This window comes from Dendropsophus ebraccatus, chromosome 1 (genome assembly GCF_027789765.1).
Source record: "Dendropsophus ebraccatus isolate aDenEbr1 chromosome 1, aDenEbr1.pat, whole genome shotgun sequence".
NCBI lineage: Eukaryota > Metazoa > Chordata > Amphibia > Anura > Hylidae > Dendropsophus > Dendropsophus ebraccatus.
Genome location: NC_091454.1, coordinates 87,182,604 through 87,206,056, shown reverse-complemented (window position 1 = coordinate 87,206,056; position 23,453 = coordinate 87,182,604). Strand labels below are relative to the sequence as shown.

Here is a 23,453-nt window from a genome sequence, read left to right as displayed (position 1 = left end):
GTAGCTGCAAAGGAGCATTGCTGTGAACAGATGAGTTTCCGCAATTTCCCTGTGTCATCACATCTTCTACCACAGGCACAGAGCCATAGGAACAGGCCTCATAAATTCTGTAGCACTCTGTGTTTACTCCCACTGGACTTAGTGTTAGATCGCTCTGTAACAGGGCATCATGATAGCTCTTGTAGCTTTCATTAGTCTCTTGTGGCTGCCACCTGTAGGAACATAGTTACACTTTACTTTCTCACATTTATGTTTCTATATTACCAAGTGCTGTAATAAAAAATATACTAAACTAAAAAAAATAGATTGATATTGGCTTGTTTTACCTACAGGCACTATTATATAGAGGTACAGTGGAACCTTTATTTAGGAGTAACTTGGATTGAGAGCATTTAGCAAGAAGAGCTCACCACTTTTTAACTCCTTAAAGCAGGGGTGGGGAACCTTTTCCATGTCGAGGGCCGGTCGGGCCTTAATAAAATCATTCGAGGGCCGCACTCAATGTTATACCGTGCGCGGCAGTTAGTAGCGGGGGTTTGCAGCACCCGAACAAGGCAAAGTATTGTTCCCCTAATGCCCCTGCTATTGTAGTTAACCCTCTGTGATGCCCCTTGTACCTGATTTGAATCCTTAGTGATGTCCCTGGTGGCCTAGTTCACCCCCCCCAGTCATGTCCCTGGTGGCCTAGTTCACCCCCCCCAGTCATGTCCCTGGTGGCCTAGTTCACCCCCCCCAGTCATGTCCCTGGTGGCCTAGTTCACCCCCCCCAGTCATGTCCCTGGTGGCCTAGTTCACCCCCCCCAGTCATGTCCCTGGTGGCCTAGTTCACCCCCCCCAGTCATGTCCCTGGTGGCCTAGTTCACCCCCCCCAGTCATGTCCCTGGTGGCCTAGTTCACCCCCCCCAGTCATGTCCCTGGTGGCCTAGTTCACCCCCCCCAGTCATGTCCCTGGTGGCCTAGTTCACCCCCCCCAGTCATGTCCCTGGTGGCCTAGTTCACCCCCCCCAGTCATGTCCCTGGTGGCCTAGTTCACCCCCCCCAGTCATGTCCCTGGTGGCCTAGTTCACCCCCCCCAGTCATGTCCCTGGTGGCCTAGTTCACCCCCCCCAGTCATGTCCCTGGTGGCCTAGTTCACCCCCCCCAGTCATGTCCCTGGTGGCCTAGTTCACCCCCCCCAGTCATGTCCCTGGTGGCCTAGTTCACCCCCCCCAGTCATGTCCCTGGTGGCCTAGTTAACTCCTCAGTCATGTCCCTGGTGGCCTAGTTAACCCCCCCCAGTCATGTCCCTGGTGGCCTAGTTAACCCCCCAGTCATGTCCCTGGTAGCCTAGTTAACCCCCCAGTCATGTCCCTGGTAGCCTAGTTAACTCCTCAGTCATGTCCCTGGTGGCCTAGTTAACCCCCCCAGACATGTCCCTGGTAGCCTAGTTAACCCCCCAGTCATGTCCCTGGTAGCCTAGTTAACTCCTCAGTCATGTCCCTGGTGGCCTAGTTAACCCCCCCAGACATGTCCCTGGTGGCCTAGTTAACACCCCCCCCCCAGTCATGTCCCTGGTGGCCTAGTTAACCCCCAGTGTCTGCCCCAAATGAAAAAAATAAACATCCCACTTACCTTTCCTCCGCTCCCACGCTGTCCAGGTCCTCTTCTCCCTCCTCTCTTCTGTGCCGGTCTTCTCCTGCAGGCGTCGCGCGATGAAATGACGTCATCGCGCGTCCCGCAGGAGTCAGAAGACGTGCGCCGCGCTGGTGAGGCAGGAGCCGGCATACAACACATCTTCCTGTGTCTGTGCCAGCTCCTGCCTCACCAGCGCGGCGCACGTCACAGGAGCGCAGGAGTCAGAAGATGTACACCGCTCTGAGGGGAAGGAGCCGGCACTCACAGCATCCTCCTGGCAGCTGTCACAGACACAGGAGGATGCCGTGTGTGTGTCGGCTCCTTCTCCTCCAGAGCGGCGCATGTCACAGGGGAGCCGCGGGCCACATCCGGAGGTGTCAGGGGCCGGATGCGGCCCGCGGGCCGGAGGTTCCCCACCCCTGCCTTAAAGCGTAACTGTCATTTCAGGGTCATTTTTCTGAAAACATTAAATATCAACAGTACAAGCGATTTTAAGAAACTTTGTAATAGGTTTTATGTACTAAAAGAGTTTCCTTCTGTACTGAAAAAGCAATCTCCCAGCCTCCCCCCTCACATCAAATGAAGCAGGATTTCTGTCTCCATTATGTGGCTATGGAGAGGGGAGGGGCTGTTAGGAGTGACTGAGCACGGAGGATTTCTGCAAAGCACAACACCCTGCAATCTTCTCTCAGTAAGTTCATAGGTAAGCACTGACCTTTCTGACACCTGAATCCAGCGTATTAGGTGCCCAGAGAGTCTACAAACAGCTGACCTTCATGTCACCTCTTCCTGCTCACTCATCTTCCTCGGCCCCTCCCCCCTTCATAGGCTTACAATGGAGAGAGCAGAACCCGTCTTCACTGGCTTCTCTGTAATGAAGACATGTTTGCCTGATAATGCACAGATAAGAAGTCAGGGGGGGAGGCTGGAAGATTGCTTCTTGAGTACAGAAGGAGGCTTTTTTGGCTGATGAAACCTATTACAGAGTTTCTTAAAATAGCGTACACTACTGATTTCTGCAATAAAAAAAAAACGTGACAGTTACGCTTTAACCCATAGCTGCACCAGGACGTTATTTAACGTCCTCGTGCCGCTATGGGAGTTCAGAGGGGGGTCGCGCGGCGACCCCCCTCTGAACTGCCGCGATCCCGGGTGCCGCGTGTAGCCCGGGCTCGCGGCTATTAGCGGGCACGGTCCGATCGCCGTGCCCGCTAATTAAGTACTTAGAAGCAGCTGTCAAAGTTGACAGCTGCTTCTAAATACTTGCGGTTATACATCCCTGGTGGTCTAGTGGGGGGATCGCCCCCCTGCGGCGCGATTGCGGGGGGGCGATCCCTGCATCCATACCGGGCCGGGGTCTGCTCCGTAATGGCGCTGATCCCGGCTCGGCATTCTATTGCTTTTGGCTGCAGCAGCCAAAAGCAATAGAACACCGATCTCATGGATTCATGCAGTATAACTATACTGCATGGATCTCTATGAGAGATCAGAGTGCATATACTAGAAGCCCCCCAGGGGGGCTTCTAGTATATGTCTAAAGTAAAAGAAAAAAGTATTTTTAATAACACAAAATCCCCTCCCCTAATAAAAGTCTGAATCACCCCCCTTTCCCCATTTTATAAATAAAAATAAATAAATTAATTAATAAACAAACATGTTTGGTATCGCCGCGCGCGTAATCGCCCGAACTATTAATTAATCACATTCCTGATCTCACACGGTAAACGGCGTCAGCGCAAAAAAATCCCAAAGTGCAAAATTGCGCATTTTTGGTCGCATCAAATCCAGAATAATTGTAATAAAAAGCGATCAAAAAGTCATATATGCGCAATCAAGGTACCGATAGAAAGATCACATCATGGCGCAAAAAATGACACCTCACACAGACCCATAGACCAAAGGATAAAAGCGCTATAAGCCCGGGAATGGAGCGATTTTAAGGAACGTATATTGGTTAACAACGGTTTGAATTTTATACAGGCCATCAGATACAATATAAGTTATACATGTTATATATCGTTTTAATCGTAACGACTTGAGGAACATGCATAACAAGTCAGTTTTACCCCAGGGCGAATGGCGTAAAAACACATTTCCCCCAAATAAAAGAAATGCGTTTTTTTTTTCAATTTCACCACACATATAATTTTTTTCTGGTTTCCCGGCACATTTTAGGCAAAAATTACATCTGCCTTAGCAAAGTACAATTAGTTGCGCAAAAAATAAGGGCTCATTTGGGTCTCTAGGTGGAAAAATGCAGGCGCTATGGCCTTATATACACGAGGAGGGAAAAACGAAAACGCAAAAATGAAAACTGGCTGTGTCCCCTAAGGGTTAAGGTCAATGCCAATTTTCGTTTTTGCGCTTTTGCTTTTTCCACTTTATGTTTAAAAGGCCAAAGCACTTGCATTTTTTTCACCTAGAGACCCACATGAGCCCTTATTATTTGCGACACCAATTGTACTTTGCAATGACAGGCTGAATTTTTGCATAAAGTGCACTGCGGAACCAGGAAAAAATTCAAAGTGGGGTGAAATTGAAAAAAAAAACAAAACGCATTTCTTTTATTTGGAGGGTATTTGTTTCTACGCCGTAGACCCTGAGGTAAAACTGATATGTTACGCATGTTACGCAAGTTGTTACGATTAAAACGATATATAACAAGTATAACTTTTCTTTTAGCTGATGACCTGTAAAAAATTCAAACCATTAAAAAAATATACGTTCCTTAAAATCGCTCCATTTCCATGCTTATAGCGCTTTTATCCTTTGGTCTATGGAGCTGCGTGAGGTTTCATTTTTTACGCCATGATGTTTACTTTCTATCAGTACCTTGATTGCGCATACGCGACTTTTTGATCACTTTTTATTACATTTTTTCTGGATTTGATGCGACGAAAAATGTGCAATTTTGCACTTTGGATTTTTTTGTGCTTACGCCGTTTACCGTGCGAGATCAGGAATGTGATTAATTAATAGTTCGGGCAATTACGTATGCGGCGATACCAAACATGTTTGTTTATTTATTTATATTTATAAAATGGGAAAAGGGGGGTGATTTGGACTTTTATTAGGGGAGGGGATTTTTTTATAAATAAAAACACTTTACTTTTATTTTTACTGTAACTTGAAGCCCCCCTGGGGAACTTGTATATACACAGCACTGATCTCTCATAGAGATCAATGCTGTGTATATACACAGCAAAGATCATTGTACTCGGTGATAGATTGCTGTGGCCTGCTGCAGGCCACAGCAATCTATTGCTGAGCCGGAATCAGCGTCATTGCGAAGCTGAGTGCCGGCCCAGCCAGAAGACCGGAGCAGCAGCAACGGGACCCGCGCCGGCTAATAGAGGCACCGCCCGGCTGCAGATTGCAGCCGGGAGCATTGCCGTTCAGAGCGGGGTCCCAGCGGGACCCCCCTCTGAACCCCCCCCTGCGCCACCATGACGTACCAGGTACGTCATGGGACGCTAAGGGGTTAAAATTGTAACATGGTTTAAAGAGACTCTGTACCCACAATCTGTCCCCCCAAACCGTTTGTAACTTTGGATAGCTGCTTTAAATCCAAGATCTGTCCTGGGGTCCGTTCGGCAGGTCATGCAGTTAGTGTCCTAAAAAACAACTTTTAAACTTGCAGCCCTGTGTTAAACTGCTGTGGCCTACAGTGTCTGTGCATTAGGCTTGCACAACCTTTCTGTACCTTCTCCCCGCCGTCTCCATCATTAGGAATGCTTCAGGCAGGTATTCTCCTATTCATCACCTGTGTGAATACTGCACATGGGCTGGATCGTTGAGGCACCTGTGCAGTGAATAGGAAATAGAGAGAATCCAGAGGAATAGGAAAAATTCTGCTAGTGGCATTCCTAATGATGAAGAGGGTGGGGAGGAGGGATGGAGGGGTGGTGCAAGGTTAGGGCACATATAAAAAACGAAGAGTGGTCAGCACTCACAACAAAAAAGTCCCTTTAGATGGAATGTGGTGTTCTTATTATGGCTGTATGCCTCTCCACGAGCACGCGAGAAAAAACCCCCGGACCCAAGGGCATCCAACAAGGTATAAGCACGAAAGTACTCTCCAGCTCGCTTGATTACTTTTAAACCTTTATTGTATAATGTTTAAAAGGCCGACGCGTTTCGGGCTCTCTTGCCCTTATTCATGGCTCTCTGTCAGGAGGTCCCGAGACGACCCATGAATTAAGAAGTCGTCACCCAAAATATAAGGGGGGACTATTCCCTGTCCATGCCCTACAATGATAAAGGAGAAAGGTGAGCAGAGTGGCGTCAGTAGCCCCGCCACAAGTCTTGTGGCGGGGCTACTGACGCCACTCTGCTCACCTTTCTCCTTTATCATTGTAGGGCATGGACAGGGAATAGTCCCCCCTTATATTTTGGGTGACGACTTCTTAATTCATGGGTCGTCTCGGGACCTCCTGACAGAGAGCCATGAATAAGGGCAAGAGAGCCCGAAACGCGTCGGCCTTTTAAACATTATACAATAAAGGTTTAAAAGTAATCAAGCGAGCTGGAGAGTACTTTCGTGCTTATACCTAGGGCACATATACTCTAGGCCACGGCAGTTTGACACAGGGCTGCAAGTTTAACATTTTTTTTTTTTTTAAGACAAAAACTACATGACCTGCCGAACGGACCCCAGGACAGATCTTGGATTAAAAGCAGCTATCTAAAGGTACAAGCTGTTTGGAGTGGGCAGATTGTGGGTACAGAGTCACTTTAAGAGCATTGCATTGGTTTAAGAGCTCCCTGTACTGGGTGGGAGGGGGAATGGGGGAGGGGCATGGTCTGCATAGCGTGGTGTACAGCACTGTACTCTGACCCCACCTGCACTTACACTCAGCCATTCACACTGCTGTATAGAAAAGTTTCTGTCACTGTCATCCTGCACAGCTGTGATTCTCACCTCCTGATTGGTCCATGTTGAACACATACCCCTTCCTTATTGTGATCATGTGACCACACAGACCTCTGACAGCAGACCTGCTTCTCTATCATAGCCTGTTGTACTATCCTACTGCATTTTGGGGATCTGCAGCTCCATTCTACCAACTGCTGCTGTTATTTTCATTCTTATGCACTTACTATACATTATATACCACATGCTGCTTGGCTATACTGTACATTGACATATAATATTACATTTTCAGCTTTCTAAATGTTTGTTTTACCTGTTATTCAGAATAAAAAAATCATTTTTGGGGTATGGATACATTTATCTGCATTTCAATTATTCCTTATAGGAAAATTTGGTTTGGTTAAGAAGTGATTTGGATTACAAGCATGGTCCCAGAAAGAATTATGCTCGTAATACAAGGCACCACTGTACATAATAAATGTACTGCAGTCAACAGTTAAGCCCCTTTGGCGAATTAAAGCCATGCTGTTACAGTCAAAATCGGACAAACCTTGGTTTAAATCAGGGGTGGGGAACCTCCGGCCCGCTGGCCGCATCCGGCCCCTGAGACCTCCCGATGCGGCCCGCAGCTCCCCTGTGATGCGCGCCGCTCTGGAGGAGGAAGGAGCCGGCATACACAGCATCCTCCGGTGTCTGTGACAGCTGCCGGACACAGGAGGATGCTGTCTATGCCGACTTCTTCCCCAGCAGAGCGGCGCGTGTCTTCAGTCTCCTGCGGCCGCGCGCGATGACGTCATTTCATCGCGCGCCACCTGCAGGAGAAAACCGGCACAGAGGACCTGGGACAGAAGAGGACATGGGCAGCGTGGGAGCGGAGGTAAGGTGAGTGGGATGTTTATTTTTTTTATTTGGGGGTTAACTAGGCCACCAGGGACATGCCTGATGGGGGTTAACTAGGCCACCAGGGACATGCCTGATGGGGGTTAACTAGGCCACCAGGGACATGCCTGATGGGGGTTAACTAGGCCACCAGGGACATGCCTGATGGGGGTTAACTAGGCCACCAGGGACATGCCTGATGGGGGTTAACTAGGCCACCAGGGACATGCCTGATGGGGGTTAACTAGGCCACCAGGGACATGCCTGATGGGGGTTAACTAGGCCACCTGGGACATGACTGATGGGAGTTAACTAGGCCACCTGGGACATGACTGATGGGAGTTAACTAGGCCACCTGGGACATGACTGATGGGGGTTAACTAGGCCACCAGGGACATGACTGATGGGGGTTAACTAAGCCACCAGGGACATGACTGATGGGGGTTAACTAGGCCACCAGGGACATGCCTGATGGGGGTTAACTAGGCCACCAGGGACATGCCTGATGGGGGTTAACTAGGCTACCAGGGACATGACTGATGGGGGTTAACTAGGCCTACCAGAGGCATCACTGGGGGGGTTAACTAGGCTACCAGGGACATGACTTGGGGGTTAACTAGACTACAAGGGGCATCACTGGGGGGTTAACTACAATAGCAGGGGAATCACTGGGGGTTAACTACAATAGCAGGGGAACTAGGGGAACAATACTTTGCCTTGCCCTGGGTGCTGCAAGCCCACGCTACTAACTGCCGCACACGGTATGCGGCCCTCGAATGATTTTATTAATGCCCGACCGGCCCTCGACATGGAAAAGGTTCCCCACCCTTGGTTTAAATCCAAAAATGCCTCTGTTAATAGTTACTAAAGAGAGGGACAGATGGGGGCTCAAACCATTCTACCACTAACACTGCGTTCAGGGTGCAGATTGTTATCATGGATGTAAAAAAAACAAAAAACAAGAATTGCCACAGATATAGGCCAGATGCATGGTCTAATATATTGTCTGTTAGCTTTTATACATTCTCTACATTTTTTACACTATGTACCTCAAAATGGTATCAATAAAAAACAGAACTCGTTCCATAGAAAAGACAAAACCAAACACAAAGCCCTCACATGGAAACATAAATGAAGTTGGAATGCTAACAGACACATTTTTCATAATTCATATTTCTATCACACAAAATATTATTATTATTATTATTATTATATGGATGTCTCTCTCTTGAAACGGTTCTTAAAAGAAAAAATTTTATGTATTCTTAAAAGAGGTATTCCAAGATAAAATAACTTGTCCCCTATTCACAGTACCCGTATTCCACTTACAGAGATTAACAATACTTACTCATTTCTGGGTGAGATCCAACAGAGCTGGTCAAGACCTTCCTTCCTTATAATCTCCATAAGAATCTCTCTAGATGAGTTGCCATACACTGTACCTAGAAAGTTGCACAAGTATGGCCGTGAATCATGAACCAGAGGCCAACTTGGATCAATGACCGGAAAGTTCCTATACCTGAAATGTTACCGTAAAATATAATTAGCGCTTTAAAGACTATATGGGAGTGAAAGCACTTAAAATGACTGAGGAAAAAAAATAAATTCTAAAGTGGTATCACTGTTGGACTAACAAGGATGGCCATTATTCAAATCAGGTGCCAAATTTAAATATACAGTGGGCCAAAATAAAAAAATTGGACTAAGTCATGGGCCAACCTTAATATTTATTGAAGAGTGCAGCATTCCTGGCATGGTCAGAGCTATGTGCGGAATTCCTGGCACTGTCAGCAAAGCGCCCACGTCACTGCCACATGTACCACCCCTGCTGTGTGTACCAGTGTTTTATGGGGATGGCTGGGTTGCATTCTAGTATGCTGACTCCTCTATGGTAGGCAGCATTGTGGAGGGTATGTACAACAGTGATGATGACGTCAGTGGCAGATTAACTTTACTCCGGGTTGTCGACAAAACTTGCCCCCCATGTCATATCTATAGTTCGCTGCACTTTTATAAAACAAACTACTCACCTATACAAGCTCCCCATCCATACTGCCCAAAATGGTAAAAATGCTTCCTTCTGTAGCCTATGTAGTATTAGCACTCTTCATAGTACCCCTTAATACTGCCTTATGAAGTAGCTGCCCCACACACAGTAGTAACCCCATTATTTTCCCTACTTAGTAGGTAAAACAATATTTGGCCCCCTCAATAGTGCCCCAAACAGTGGTTTAGTACCCCAATAGTAATACATAGAAACTGCTTCCCCCATAACTGCCCCACATGGTGGTTTTCTTCTCCCCTATAGGTTAATAAGCTGGACTTTTCTTTCCTGGCCCCTGCAGGATGCACCCAGCCGCATTCTGGCACAGGCAGATTGGTGACGTCAAACACTGCTGTGCTGGGTGCATCCTGCAAAATATCATATAGGCTGTCCAGATAGACAGTCTATATTATAATTAGCTGCGCTGTCCTATCAGCGGGCCAGCTCTTGGAAAACAGTTTATTTCCTCTACATACCAAAAACAATGTGGGCCAGAGCTTGACATGCCTGGTTTAAATAGTCACCCTGTACTATTATATTTTACATGCAGCTAATGCTCTCTGAACCTCCCCACCCGCAGCAGGACATGCCGGTACATTCCTATTCGGGACGGGGTTAAAATTCACAACATTTTTAATGTTTTCACTAATTTCACAAAGAAAACATTTAGCTATTGTGTATTTCTACCATAAAATTTAAAACAAACAAAAAACCTTTCATGATATTCATGTGTCCATCTATTCTAATGTAAGATGTCATAAAAAGTAAAAGAAAAAACACTTACGTGGCCACTCCTAGGGGCCACTGGTAAACATCAGAGTCATTAATCCAAGTACTGTCATAGACAAGGTAGAGGACCTCCACAAACCCTCCATTCCTCTTCAAATAAGGAAGGATCCAGTTATTATGGCAGTGTTCACTCCCAAGGAGCACAACAGCTACATGTCGGAGTTTATGGTTTTCTATCAGAGTTTGTGTGTAGTGGAGCCATTGAGTGGCAAAAGAAATCTTTCCTTCTTCTCTGCCATTGAGAATGAGAACTACATTCTGGGCTTCCACTGAGAAGTAACCTGGAACAACTGCAGGGCCAGTAATGAAGCTAGAAAAAAAAAAAAAAAAAAATGAAACAAAAATGTAAACCGAGTAGTTCTTAAACTAAGGTTTCAAAGCAAAATCCTAATGCAATCACTTTCTAAATGAGAAATCAACATTTAAAAAAGGAGAAGATGATGGGAGTGTGCATGGTGCAGATGATGGGTCCACACAATGCTCACTCCCATCATCCACACACTCTCAACAGGCACACACTACCATTCACTCATTTATACAATTTGCAAAAAAACACATCACTTCAATCACACACATACACAAAAACAGACTTATACTTAAAGCTTGAGTGACCTCTGGGAGGATCAGCGGCGGGCCTGAGGAATCTCGTCTCCGACAGGACAGCTTCCCTGCGCAGCCGCTGTACATAAAGCCCACTATGCATATATAAATATGCATAGTGGGCAGGACGGGAGGGGGCGCGGTGGTGCTCGGGCAATTAGTGATTTAAGAAACAACGCGGGGGAGAAGAGGGATGTAATTCACAGTAATCTACTAATGAGGTCCTTTGCTAATACGGCATATCAGCAGGTTCTCTGGGAAGAAGCCTCTAATAGTGCCGCTTTAAACTTCTGACATCTCATCGCCACATGTCAGAAGTTTGTATTCGTGATGGTGCAGGAGCCAAGACCCCACCAATCCCAAGAATGAAGTAGCAGGTGTGCTATGCTAAAATAGCAGTAGATGGAATTATAATGGGAATCTATGGAACTTCTGCTAGACACAATTACCGGATGTTCCATAGACTCCCATTATGATTTTGTCCACTGATACTTTACCAGTAAGAGCGGAGATGCGGGGCAGAGCATGCGCTGCAAAGCAGGGGTTTTAGAACCCAGACCCCCATCGGTACAAACATTTGACATGTTGCTATTACATGTAAAAAGTTTGTTTAAATGATAGGTACACTTTAAGGACCCATGATGTACCACTATGCCATTAAGTCCACGGGCTCTATGAAGTGAGCTTAGGAGCTGAGCTCGCTCCATAAAGGGTGAGGACTGGTCCTCAACGTCCATGATGAGCAGTAGCGATCCTGCTGCTGCTTCTCATTAACCCGTTTAACACTGCCGATCAGGGTGTTTAAGTGGCAGTGACAGGAGTTGAGCTCCGGTCACTGTCCGGTCGGGACCTCCGCAGTGTGACTGAGGGGTCTTGAATGTTTTCCCCGAGTGCGGGAGGTCTAATACTTACTTCTGTGCAGTCTGATCCCTGATCTTATCATAAAGTCTGCTTCAGGGAGAGGGTTTTTCTATGATTAGAAAAAGACAGCTACTTTCTTGCAAAAAGAGCACCACCCCTGGAAAACCACACCAAAATTAAGGACAAGAGTGGTGCCATGTCTGAAAAAAAAGCAGCAATATTTTTCTGATCCTGGACAACCCCTTTATATATTGTTTGTCATCTCTTAGTTTGCCCTATGTGAGTGTATTGTTAGCATAATAAAATCTGTGTTTTTTTGTTTTTTTTATAATAGGGGGGGGGGGGGGGGGTGTATACAAACAATAATTATCAACTATTTACATGATAAATGACAAATGTACGTTGGCTGGAGGTTGGACTGCTGGAATCCCCACTAATCCTGAATTCCCCATTTGAACAGAGCAGCAGTCACACATGCACACTATTGCTCCATTCACTGCCTCTAGGATTGAAGGAGATGGCTGTGTTCAGGGCACAATTTAAATAGGGCACTATTATAGATACATTTTGTTGCCAAGAGGTATCAGAGGATCATACCTGATGTCAGTTGTTCCAATTTGAAGCTTGCCCTCCCTCCAATGAGCAGTATCATCAGCAGGTTCAAGTGGTCCTTCCAATATATGCTGCCACAAGAAATGCCCTAGGGAAAATATAAACAAAATAAAATTATAGAGGAATTCTTCATTTGGCATTTCTTTGGCTATGCAACAAAGTGGGGGCACAGTTTCACAAGTACAGTCAAAGTTTTGAGAATTATACAAATATTAATTTTTACAAAGTCTACTGCTTCAGTTTTAAAAACGGCAATTTGCATATACTCCAGAATGTTATAAAGAGTGATCAGCTTAACAACAATTACTTGCAAAATCAATATTTGCCTAGAAAATGACCTTTATCCCCCAAAACACATTTCAACATCATTGCAGCCCTGCCTTAAAAGCACCAGCTAACATCGTTTCAGTGATTGCTCCATTAACACAGGTGTGGGTGTTGATGAGGACAGGGCTGGAGATCAATCTGTCATGATTAAGTAGGAATGACACCACTGGACACCTTAAAAGGAGGCTGGTGCTTGGCATCATTGTTTCACTTCTGTTAACCATGGTTATCTCTAAAGAAACACGTGCATTCATCATTGCACTGTACAAAAATGGCCTAACAGGAAAGAGTATCGCAGCTAGAAAGATTGCACCTCAGTCAACAATCTATCGCATCATTAAGAACTTCAAGGAGAGAGGTTCCATTGTTGCCAAAAAGGCTCCAGGGCCCCCAAGAAAGACCAGCAAGCGCCAGGACCGTCTCTTAAAAGTGTTTCAGCTGCGGGATCGGGCTACAAGCAGTGCAGAGCTTGCTCAGGAATGGCAGCAGGCAGGTGTGAGTGCATCTGCACGCACTGTGAGGCGGAGACTCTTGGAGCAAGGCCTGGTCTCAAGGAGGGCAGCAAAAAAAGCCACTTTTCTCCAGAAAAAACATTAGGGACAGACTGATATTCTGCAAAAGGTACAGGGAGTGGATTGCTGAGGACTGGGGTAAATTCATTTTCTCTGATGAATCCCCTTCCCCATTGTTTGGGACATCTGAAAAACAGCTTATTCTGAGAAGACGAGGTGAGCGCTACCACCAGTCTTGTCTCATGCCAACTGTAAAGCATCCTGAAACCATTCATGTGTGGGGTTGCTTCTCAGCCAAGGGAATCGGCTCTCTCACAGTCTTGCCTAAAAACACAGCCATGAATAAAAAATGGTACGAGAATGTCCTCCAAGAGCAACTTCTCCCTACCGTCCAAGAGCAGTTTGGCGATCAACAATGCCTTTTCCAGCATGACGGAGCACCTTGCCATAAAGCAAAAGGTGATAACTAAATGGCTCAAAGAACAAAACAGAGATTTTGGGTCCATAGAAACTCCTCAGATCTTGTGGTCAATCATCAAGAGACGGGTGGACAAACAGAAACCAACAAATTCTGACAAAATGCAAGCATTGATTGTGCAAGAATGGACTGCTATCAGTTAGAATTTGGTCCAGAAGTTGATTGACAGCATGCCAGGGAGAATTGCAGAGGTCATGAAGAAGAAGGGTCAACACTGCAAATATTGACTTGCTGCATTAACTCATTCTAAATGTCAATATAAGCTTTTGTTATTCATAATATGATTGCAATTATATTTCTGTATGTGATAAAAACATCTGACAAACACACATAAAAGCCAGAGGGCAGCAGATCATGTGAAAATATAATATTTGTGTCATTCTCAAAACTTTTGGCCATAACTGCACATGTTAGAGTATTTAGGAAGTGCCTAAAGGAGCCAATACACATCTAATAGCTGTCGGCCAACAGCTAATTCTCTTGTTTCCTATGTACATGAACATTTGGCTCTGTTGAGCGTTCATGTAATCTTAACCCTTTGAGGACCAGGCCCAAAATGACCCAGTGGACCGCGCAAATTTTGATCTTAGTGCTTTCGTTTTTCCCTCCTCCCCTTCTAAGAGCTCTAGCACTCTCAGTTTTCAATCTACAAGCCATGTAAGTGCTTGTTTTTTACAGGAATAGTTGTACTTTGTAATGGCGTCATTCATTTTACCATAACATGTATGATGGAATTCCAAATATATTATTTATGAAGATATAAAAAAAAAGAATGCAATATGGTAACGTTTGGGGGGTTCCTGTGTCTACGTAATGCACTATATGGTAACAGCGACATGACACTATTATTCTATAGGTCAGTCCTAACACAACCATATGCAGGTTACACAGATTCTCTAATGTTATATATATATATATTTTTTTATGAAATCCTTTTTTTTTGGCAATTAAATATTAATAAAATGGGCCTATTGTGACGCTTATAACGGTTTTATTTTTTCACCTATGGGGCTGTATGGGGTGTCATTTTTTCCGCCATGATCTCTAGTTTTTATTAATACCATATTTGTGAAGATCGGACGTTTTGATCACTTTTTATTGATTTTTTTTAATATATAATGTAACATAAAATCGGTAATCTGCGCACTTTTTCCCCTCTTTTCGTGTACGCCGTTTACCGGTCGCAATGACGCTTGTTATATTTTAATAGATCGGACAATTACGCACGCTATGGTATATTATATGTTTATCTATTTATTCATTTTTATATGTTTTATTTATATAATGGGAAAGGGGGGTGATTTAGACTTTTATTGGGGGAGGGGTTTTGGGGTAGTGTGTTAGTGTTTTGAACTTTTTTTTTTTTACACTTTTGAAGTCCCTTTGGGGGACTTGTACATACATTACTTTGATTTATACACTGATGAATGCTATGCCATAGGCATAGCATTGATCAGTGTTATCGGCGCTCTGCTCATTCAGCCTGCCTGTGCAGGCTCAGTGTAGCAGATCGCCGATCGGACCGCATGGAGGCAGGTAAGAGACCTCCAGCAGTCCGTTTCAAGGATCGGGACCCCCGCAGTCACACTGCGGGGGTCCCGATCGGTAAGTGACAGGGGACTCCCCCTGTCACTTACACTGAAACGCTGCGGTCGCGCCGCGGCATTTAAGGGGTTAATGACACGCGGCAGCGCGATCGCTGCAGCGTGTCATTACCGGTGAGGTCCCGGCTGCTCACTGCAGCCGGCCCCCACCTCCTATGAAGCGCGCTCCGCTCCGGAGCGCGCTTCATAGCGGGAATAACACCCATGACGTAAGGTTACGTCATGGGTCGTCTGGGGACAGACTTCCATGACGTAACCCTACGTCCAGGGTCGTCTAGGGGTTAATGAAGAGAGAAGTGTTAAGCCGCAGCCAGACTCCTATAAACATTAGACAAAGTCAGTGGGATTGGCCAATTGTTGTATGGTGACCTTAAAGAGGATGTACCACCAGGTACATCCTCTTTAATCTGAACCCACTGATCGAACGGCGCCGGCTTGGGGAAGCCGGTGCCGAGGTCCGTTTGTCGGACCGCGGCCTGGTTCCCAAGCACGGCACCGTTCTATGCACCGGAACCGGACGGTGCTCGAGCACTGGAGGCCGGCCCGCCCCCAGTGGGAGAGAATTCCCTCCCCTCTATGACGCGGCTCCCTTGGAATGAACGGAGCCGCGTCTTACAGGGGAGGGAATTCCCTCCCACTGGGGGCGGCTCAGCCTACCTCCAGTGCTTGAGCACCGGCTGGCTCCGGTGCATAGAACGGCGCTGTGCACGGGAACCGGGACGATAAACCGACCACGGCACCAGCTTCTCCGTGCCGGCGCCGTTCGATCAGTGGGTTCAGATTAAAAAGGATGTACCTGGTGGTACATCCTCTTTAAGATTTGTATACACATGGTGAGGGTGCATTCCCACTTTGCAGCAATTCCACAGAAACAGTTTAAGAAAAAACGTGTTGTCCCACAAAATATTAACCCAGTGTCACATTTTAAAGTCAAGGTGTCATTACAAAATAACTATTTGTTTAAAATTAAGTTTATGTTAAACATTTTGAGTGATTTTTTTTTAATTTTCCATTTTACTATCTATATTTAAGAAAAATCTAATTTTTTATTTTGGCCATCTTAAAACTAAAGGCTTGAAACTAAGCTAATGGTCCCAATACACTTCAGACTTTTGACAGCCATACCCGCCTATGTTTTGGTAGACATAAATAGATGGCAGCCAAAGCTCTTTCCCTGCAACTTACCCTTCCACATATAGAATACAGAAATGCTCAGCCATGATGACCATTGTTGTGTATGGGCAGGACGGGGCTGGTAGGGAGAGATAACGGAGTTATTAAAGGTGTATGGCTAGCTTAAAGGGTCACTGTCATTTGAAAAAACTTTTGACATGTCAGAGAAATGTGGAAAGTATTGACCGGTATGGGTCTAAGTGTTCAGACCCATACCGATAGTGAGAACAACCAAGGAGTAGACATCAGGGAGGTGTGGTCCTCTCCCAGCTGTGTCATGTGATAAGTAGGGCTCTTAATGTAAGGCTTCCATTACACAGGCTGATCCAGCCGATTATCGCTCAATGTAATAGAGACAAAGACCAGCTGATGACAATGATAACCAGCTGATCGTGTCTTTACATCCGGACCTAAAATCATTGGCCACAGATAGTAGTGATGCATGGTCCACGGCTAACGATTGAGTAAACTGTTATACATTACCTCTACCCCGTCCCGGTCTTCTCCTTGCTTTCACTTCCGGTTTCTGAGCTGACAGGCCGCAGCAGTCCTGACTCTTTCACTGACAAAGCAGAGAGTGGACCTGGGCCAATCAAAATTTTTGACATGTCTCTATGACGACAGTGACACTTTAAGACATCCTGTCTTGTACAAATAATTTTGTAGACAGGTGACACCAGTATATAACTAACAGATGTGCACACAGTAGCTGTTCATCAATTAACATTATCAATCAGAAACATGAATATTTGTCAGTTTTGTTTTTTTAACACTGTTCGTGGTTTTTCCTCCTTCACACCAGACTTGTGACTTTAATGAAAAGTCATACTTTTTGCACAAAAGCCACTCCATCCCAGACCACAACAGTCAAGACATCGCAGATCCCCAGACTTAGCATAAAGACTTGCACCTCAGTTATTAAGCCACGAGACTTCATTTTAACTAAGGTGCAAGTTCTTGACAGACACGTCTCAAATGATAAACCCCCTAAAAGATTATTATTTTGCTCTCTCTACATCTCTTACCAATAGCAGCCTTGCCCCAGATCTGTAACTGCAGCTTTGGTTGTTCTTGATGGGCTTTCTGGTTTAATAGGCCTTTCTTGTTATTTTCTACTTTTTGAAAGTGTGAGCCCTTACGTCCCTTTTCATCATCTTCCCAAGGATTCCATTGTTCATTTCCAAAATAGTGAGACCCTGTCAAGCAAGAAACAAAAGTGATTGTTGGATAGTGTTATGGTGCGTTTACACAGGCAGATTTATCTGATAGATTTTCGAAGCCAAAGCCAGGCACAGACCATAAACGGGGAACAGGTCATAGAAGAAAGACTGATGCTAAGTTTACACGAGGCGATTATTGGCCCGATCGCACGATTACCGATTTTGAAGTAACAATTTTTTTTATAACGATCAGCGTGTAGACGGTACGTTATATCGTACGGAAAAATCGTTTTGCGACCGCGCGCCTGCAGCCCGCCCCCCCCCCCCGCTCAACCACAGCCCCCTGCGCCACCCCCGCCGCTGCTCCGATCGCCACCCCCACCCTCCGATCGCCCCCGCGGCCACGAGCATGCGTTACCTGCTCCACGTAGCAGGTCTTTAAATCCCCGGCTCCCCTCTTCAGCGCATTGATTGGCTGAAGAGATGAGCCCGGAAATTCAAACGGCTCCTCTTCAGCCAATGAGTGCTCCTCTTCAGCACTGATTGGCTGAAGAGGAGCCGTTTGAAATTTCCGGCTCCCCTCTTCAGCCAATCAGTGCACTGAAGAGGTGAGCCGGGGATGTGGAAGACCTGCTACGCGGAGCAGATAAAGTATGGCCGCGGCGGGGGCGATCGAGCCGGCGCAGGGGGCTGCGAGCGGGGGGGCCGGGCGGCTGGACTATCAAGCGATGACTGTTTACACGGAACGATCGGCAAATTTTTTGCGAACTACGAACGACGATTTATGAACATGTTAAAAGATCAAAATAAATGACTTCTCGCTCGTCGTGCGATCGTTCGCTGCGTTTACACGTACGATTATCGTTCGAATTTGATCGTTATCGTGTAAATTCGCAAGATAATCGGTCCATGTAAACCCAGCATGAGATTTTTCCTCTTTTGGCTTCCAAAATCTGTCAGATAAATCTGCCTGTGTAAACACACCATTAGATGCTAAAATGTCTGGCGATCAGCCAATGTTTGTGGTGAAAACAAAACAAGCAGGCTGAGTACGCAGACTTATCAATAATTTGTTATAGACTATGAGGTAGCAATCTGAACACAGAATTACTGACAAAACAACTCTGAAAACTGGTAAAGAGGTAAATGAAAAAACAAAAACACTAAATCCAGCAGGCTTGTTTCACATATAAATATTTTTCATACCGGCCTAAAAGGGGTTGTTCGGGATTAGAAAAACATGACAACTTTCTTGCAAGAACAGCACCTCACCTGTCCTCAGATTGTGTGTGGTATTTTAATTCTGTTCCATTCACTTAACCCTTAGACGACCCAGGGCGTATAGTTACGCCATGGAAGTCTGTCCCCAGACGACCTAGGGCGTAACTGTACGCCCTGGGTGTTTCTCACGCTATGAAGCGTGCTCCGGAGTGGAGCGCGCTTCATAGCAGGTGGGGGCCGGCTGCAATCAGCAGCCGGGACCTCACCGGTGATGACACGCTGCAGCGATCGCGGCGTTTAAGTGTAAGTGACAGGGGGAGTCCCCTGTCACTTACGATCGGGACCCCCGCAGTGTGACTGCGGGGGTCCCGATCGGTAAAACGGGCCGCCGGAGGTCTCTCACCTGCCTCCGTGCGGTCCGATCGGCGCTCTGGTCACTGAGCCTGCACAGGCAGGCTCAATGAGCAGATCGCCGATAACACTGATCAATGCTATGCCTATGGCATAGCATTCATCAGTGTAAAAATCCAAGTAGTGAATGTAAAAGTCCCCCAAAGGGACTTCAAATGTGTAAAAAAAAAAAAAAAAGTTAAAAACACTAACACACTACCCCAAAACCCCTCCCCCAATAAAAGTTGAAATCACCCCCCTTTCCCATTATATAAATAAAACATATAAAAATAAATAAATAGATAAACATATAATATACCGTAGCGTGCGTAATTGTCCGATCTATTAAAATATAACAAGCGTCATTGCGAACGGTAAACGGCGTACACGAAAAGAGGGAAAAAAGTGCGCGGATTACCGATTTTATGTTACATTATATATATATAAAAAAAAAAATAATAAAAAGTGATCAAAACGTCCGATCTTCACAAATATGGTATTAATAAAAACTAGAGATCATGGCGGAAAAAATGACACCCCATACAGCCCCGTAGGTGAAAAAATAAAACCGTTATAAGCGTCACAATAGGCCCATTTTATTTATAATTAATTGCCAAAAAAAAGGATTTCATTTAAAAAAAATATATAACATTAGAGAATCTGTGTAACCTGCATATGGTTGTGTTCGTACTGACCTATAGAGTAATGGTATCATGTCGCTTTTACCATATAATGCATTACGTAGACACAGGAACCCCCCAAACGTTACCATATTGCATTCTTTTTTGCGATTTCACCAATTTATATCTTCATAAATAATATATTTGGAATTCCATCATACATGTTATGGTAAAATGAATGACGCCATTACACAGTACAACTATTCCTGTAACAAATAAGCCCTTACATGGCCTTGTAGATAAAAAACTGAAAGTGCTGGAGCTCTTAGAAGGGGAGGAGGGAAAAACGGAAACACTAAGATCAAAATTTGCGCGGTCCACTGGGTCATTTTGGGCCTGGTCCTCAAAGGGTTAAATAAAACTACTGTATGCTGAAATACCACACCCAAACTTTAGAGAAGAGTAGTGCTGTTTCTGATAGAAAGTGGCCATACTTTTATATGCCTGAAAACCCCCTTTAGGCCACAATCACACACTGTATTATAGTAACAACAACAACAACAACAACAACAACAACAGCTGTTGTAGCAGGTTGCAAAGGCAGTTATTTACTGACAGCTATTGATCACATTAAAATGTGTGGAACCTGTATACACTATGCCATTGTACCCTGCCGCCGCACAAAACAATTGACAGGTGAGGTACATTTTGCGCATCTTACAAAAAAGATCTTTTGGTGACAAGGTAACCAGTGCAGTTCCATGTCAAAACCATGGCCATGTGAATGTGTGTGCATTGTAGGGACTAGTGCAATATACAAGTTATAAAATGGCAAGTAATAATGCTACACCACACACACACAACATATTAGGCTGGGTTCAAACTGTTTTTGCAATCCGTTTTTTGACACTTTTTTTGCAAGAAGCACTAAGTTACTCAGTGGTTCTGGACATAAGCTGGTGCTCATAATAATGAAAATAGACTGTGTGTGTAGATATATATACATATAAATAATCACACATACACACAATCTATATTCCTTTGTTCATAGCATCTTCTTCCTTGGTCTGGCAGAATACACAGCGATGCCCCATAGTCATTGTGCTGGCCCTGTAGCCCACTACGTCCTCTGCAGTGCTGCTCACAGACTCAGTACATGAATTACAGCCCCATCTTATACCGCTGTGTATTATATACCACCACAGCTGAAGAGACTAAACGACGTGTCATAGAAAGCAGGAGGCTGCTTGGGCTTTACCCTTCAGTGCAGCAGTCTTCTATCACACAGGGTAACCCTAGAGACTGTTTTGCTACTGCTGCCTGTGACGCTTTCCGGCAGTGCAGACACACCATTACCTCTGCTGTCCGCCTCCTTTTTGCTCACCACTCTGTGCACCCGGGACACCTGCGGAGGCCGGAAGAAGACGCTGTAGGCGGCATAGAAGGAGAAGGCGCAGTAGAGGAGCACTAGCACATAGCAGCACAACTTCTTGCGGGTGAATCTCATGCTGCTGCCTGTGCAGCCATATTCCGCTCCTGTGCCTGCAGTGACTCCGCCCACTCATGTGACGGCCGCGCTGATTGGTCGGGCCGGGGGCTCGGCGTGAAGCGCTGCGGTATAAACAGGGTGGACTTCCGGTTGTAGGCGGCGCGGGTGTTTGGTAGAGGTCTGTGAGGGGAACGTTGAGCCGCGGGCAGGGGATGAAGCCAAGCTCCGTGTGCAAAACCCGCGAGAACAGTTATCTGTAATAAACTGCACTGAAAAGAATCCGAGCAGGCAGCATGCCCTATTTCTTAAGTGGTAAGGCTACGTTCACATCAGCGTTTGACCATCCGGCACCATTCCGTAACGGAAACTGTCGGATCTGTTAAAATCCCCATAGACTCCCATGATATATTAGTGTGCTCAGTTTGCCCTAATTGTGCTCAGTTTGCATGCAATCCTTTCAAGATCCGTTTTTTTTTGAAAGGAAGAAGAAATAGTGTTTGCAGTATTTTTCTTTCCGCTTAAAAAAACAGATCACGAACAGAAAGTGCACTTCCGTTTTTTTTTTACATTGTAGTCAATGAGGACGGATCTAAAACGGAAGGTATTTCCGTTCACATCCGTTTTTTTTCATCCGTTTTTGCACTGAGCATGCGCAGAAGCAGCAAGAAACCAAAGAAGAAAAATAAACGGATAGAAAAACGGATGCTGACTGATGCAAACGGATGCAAACTGATGGACAAAAGTCAGTTTTTTTAAACCAAAATACAAACGGACCATTAAAAAAAGATGAACGTTTTGCAATCAGTTTGCATCAGTCGGCTCATCAGTTTATGCTCATCCATTTAATTAATATAGACGGATCCGTTAGAAACAAAGAAAAATGCTGATGTGAATGTAGCCTAAACAATATAGGGGAGATTTATCAAACATGGTGTAAACAAGCTACCGATCTTTCAGAGCTGCTCCGCTCCCTGCCACTCCACCCCGTGTGGTGTGGAAAAGCTGGATCCCAACCTGGGAAAGGTTTTCCAGGACTGGATCCAGCTTTTCCTGGCATCCTGGGAGGAGTGGTAGGGAGCAGAGCACAGATCAAGCAAAGCACTTCACTTTGTTTAGATGAGTGATTCACTCATTTCTATAAACCAACACCACAACGGAGAACTACATACTGCTCCACCTGTAGCAACCAAACACCAGAGCAAGGGTTGGATGGTATGGCCAACATCGTTAACATGGATGTGCAAAGCCTGTAGCGGAGTCTTCTGCTCCTTGCCCGGGCAGCATCTCTTATATGCTGCTAAGAGCGGGGGAACTGTACGGATATGCGCCGCGCTGTCTAGCATCGAAAACATAGGACAGGGCTGCTGTGTTACCTGGGATGGGAATTTTTTTTTTTTTTTTTGGGGGGGGTGGGGGGGGCAAAGTAGCTAAATTTTGTGGGTAAGGGTACAAACACACACGGCATATACGCTGCGTATTTACTGCTGCGATACGCAGCAGTTTAGATCTAAATAACTGAACACAGAATCCAATCTGCACCATCAAATCTGCTGCGTATACGTGTTTGTACCCTTAAGCAGAGGAAAAGCCAGTTATCTTTACACTTCAGGTACATACACCCGAGTCGTGACGTCACATTTTCTTTAAAGAAATAGAAGCCTGCCTGAACTACTAAATTGAGGGAAATACCGCTATATGTGCATTTCCTATAATCTGTGTACATTAGGAATTTGTGTAACTTTGCTTATGTATTAACATATTAGAAAATAAATTTTGCCCGGAGTTCTCCTTTAAACACATTTAATTTTTTTAAAAAGTAGACATTTTTTAAAAGTAAAATAAGTTATATAAATAACATGTCAGTTTTACCACATGGCAAACAGTGTAAGGGTAGCTTCACATGTACCGTATCGCTGCGTTTTTAACGGTGCGTCTTTAACGCTGCGTTTTTTGTGCGTTTTTTACATGCGAGTTTTGATTTTCACATGAAAATCATGTGAAAATCAAAACGCGCATATAAAAAACGCAGCGTTAAAAACGCAGCGATACAGTACGTGTGAAGCTACCCTATGGGTGCCTTTACACCTACTGGATCCACTTCTGCGGATTCGAAGCGAGAACCGCTGCGGATCCGGTACCATTCACCCCTATGATAGCACATATTCGCAGTGGGATTAATATCCCGCTGTGAATATGTGCTTTAACCC

At 45.3% G+C, this 23,453-nt stretch overlaps 1 protein-coding gene across 1 annotated transcript in view; it reads right to left on the bottom strand.

Moving 5' to 3' along the window:
- RXYLT1 (ribitol xylosyltransferase 1) overlaps positions 1–21,458 on the bottom strand; it is a 22,664-nt gene extending 1,206 nt beyond the window's left edge. Inside the window, exons 1-6 of the mRNA XM_069974523.1 lie at positions 21,114–21,458; positions 17,392–17,562; positions 12,258–12,360; positions 10,195–10,509; positions 8,715–8,885; positions 1–212 (exon numbers count right to left, since the gene is read on the bottom strand). Coding sequence (XP_069830624.1) covers positions 1–212; positions 8,715–8,885; positions 10,195–10,509; positions 12,258–12,360; positions 17,392–17,562; positions 21,114–21,264 — 1,123 coding nt within the window. The 5' untranslated portion in view covers positions 21,265–21,458. The remainder of the gene's footprint in view (positions 213–8,714; positions 8,886–10,194; positions 10,510–12,257; positions 12,361–17,391; positions 17,563–21,113) is intronic.
- Positions 21,459–23,453: the final 1,995 nt, after the last annotated feature.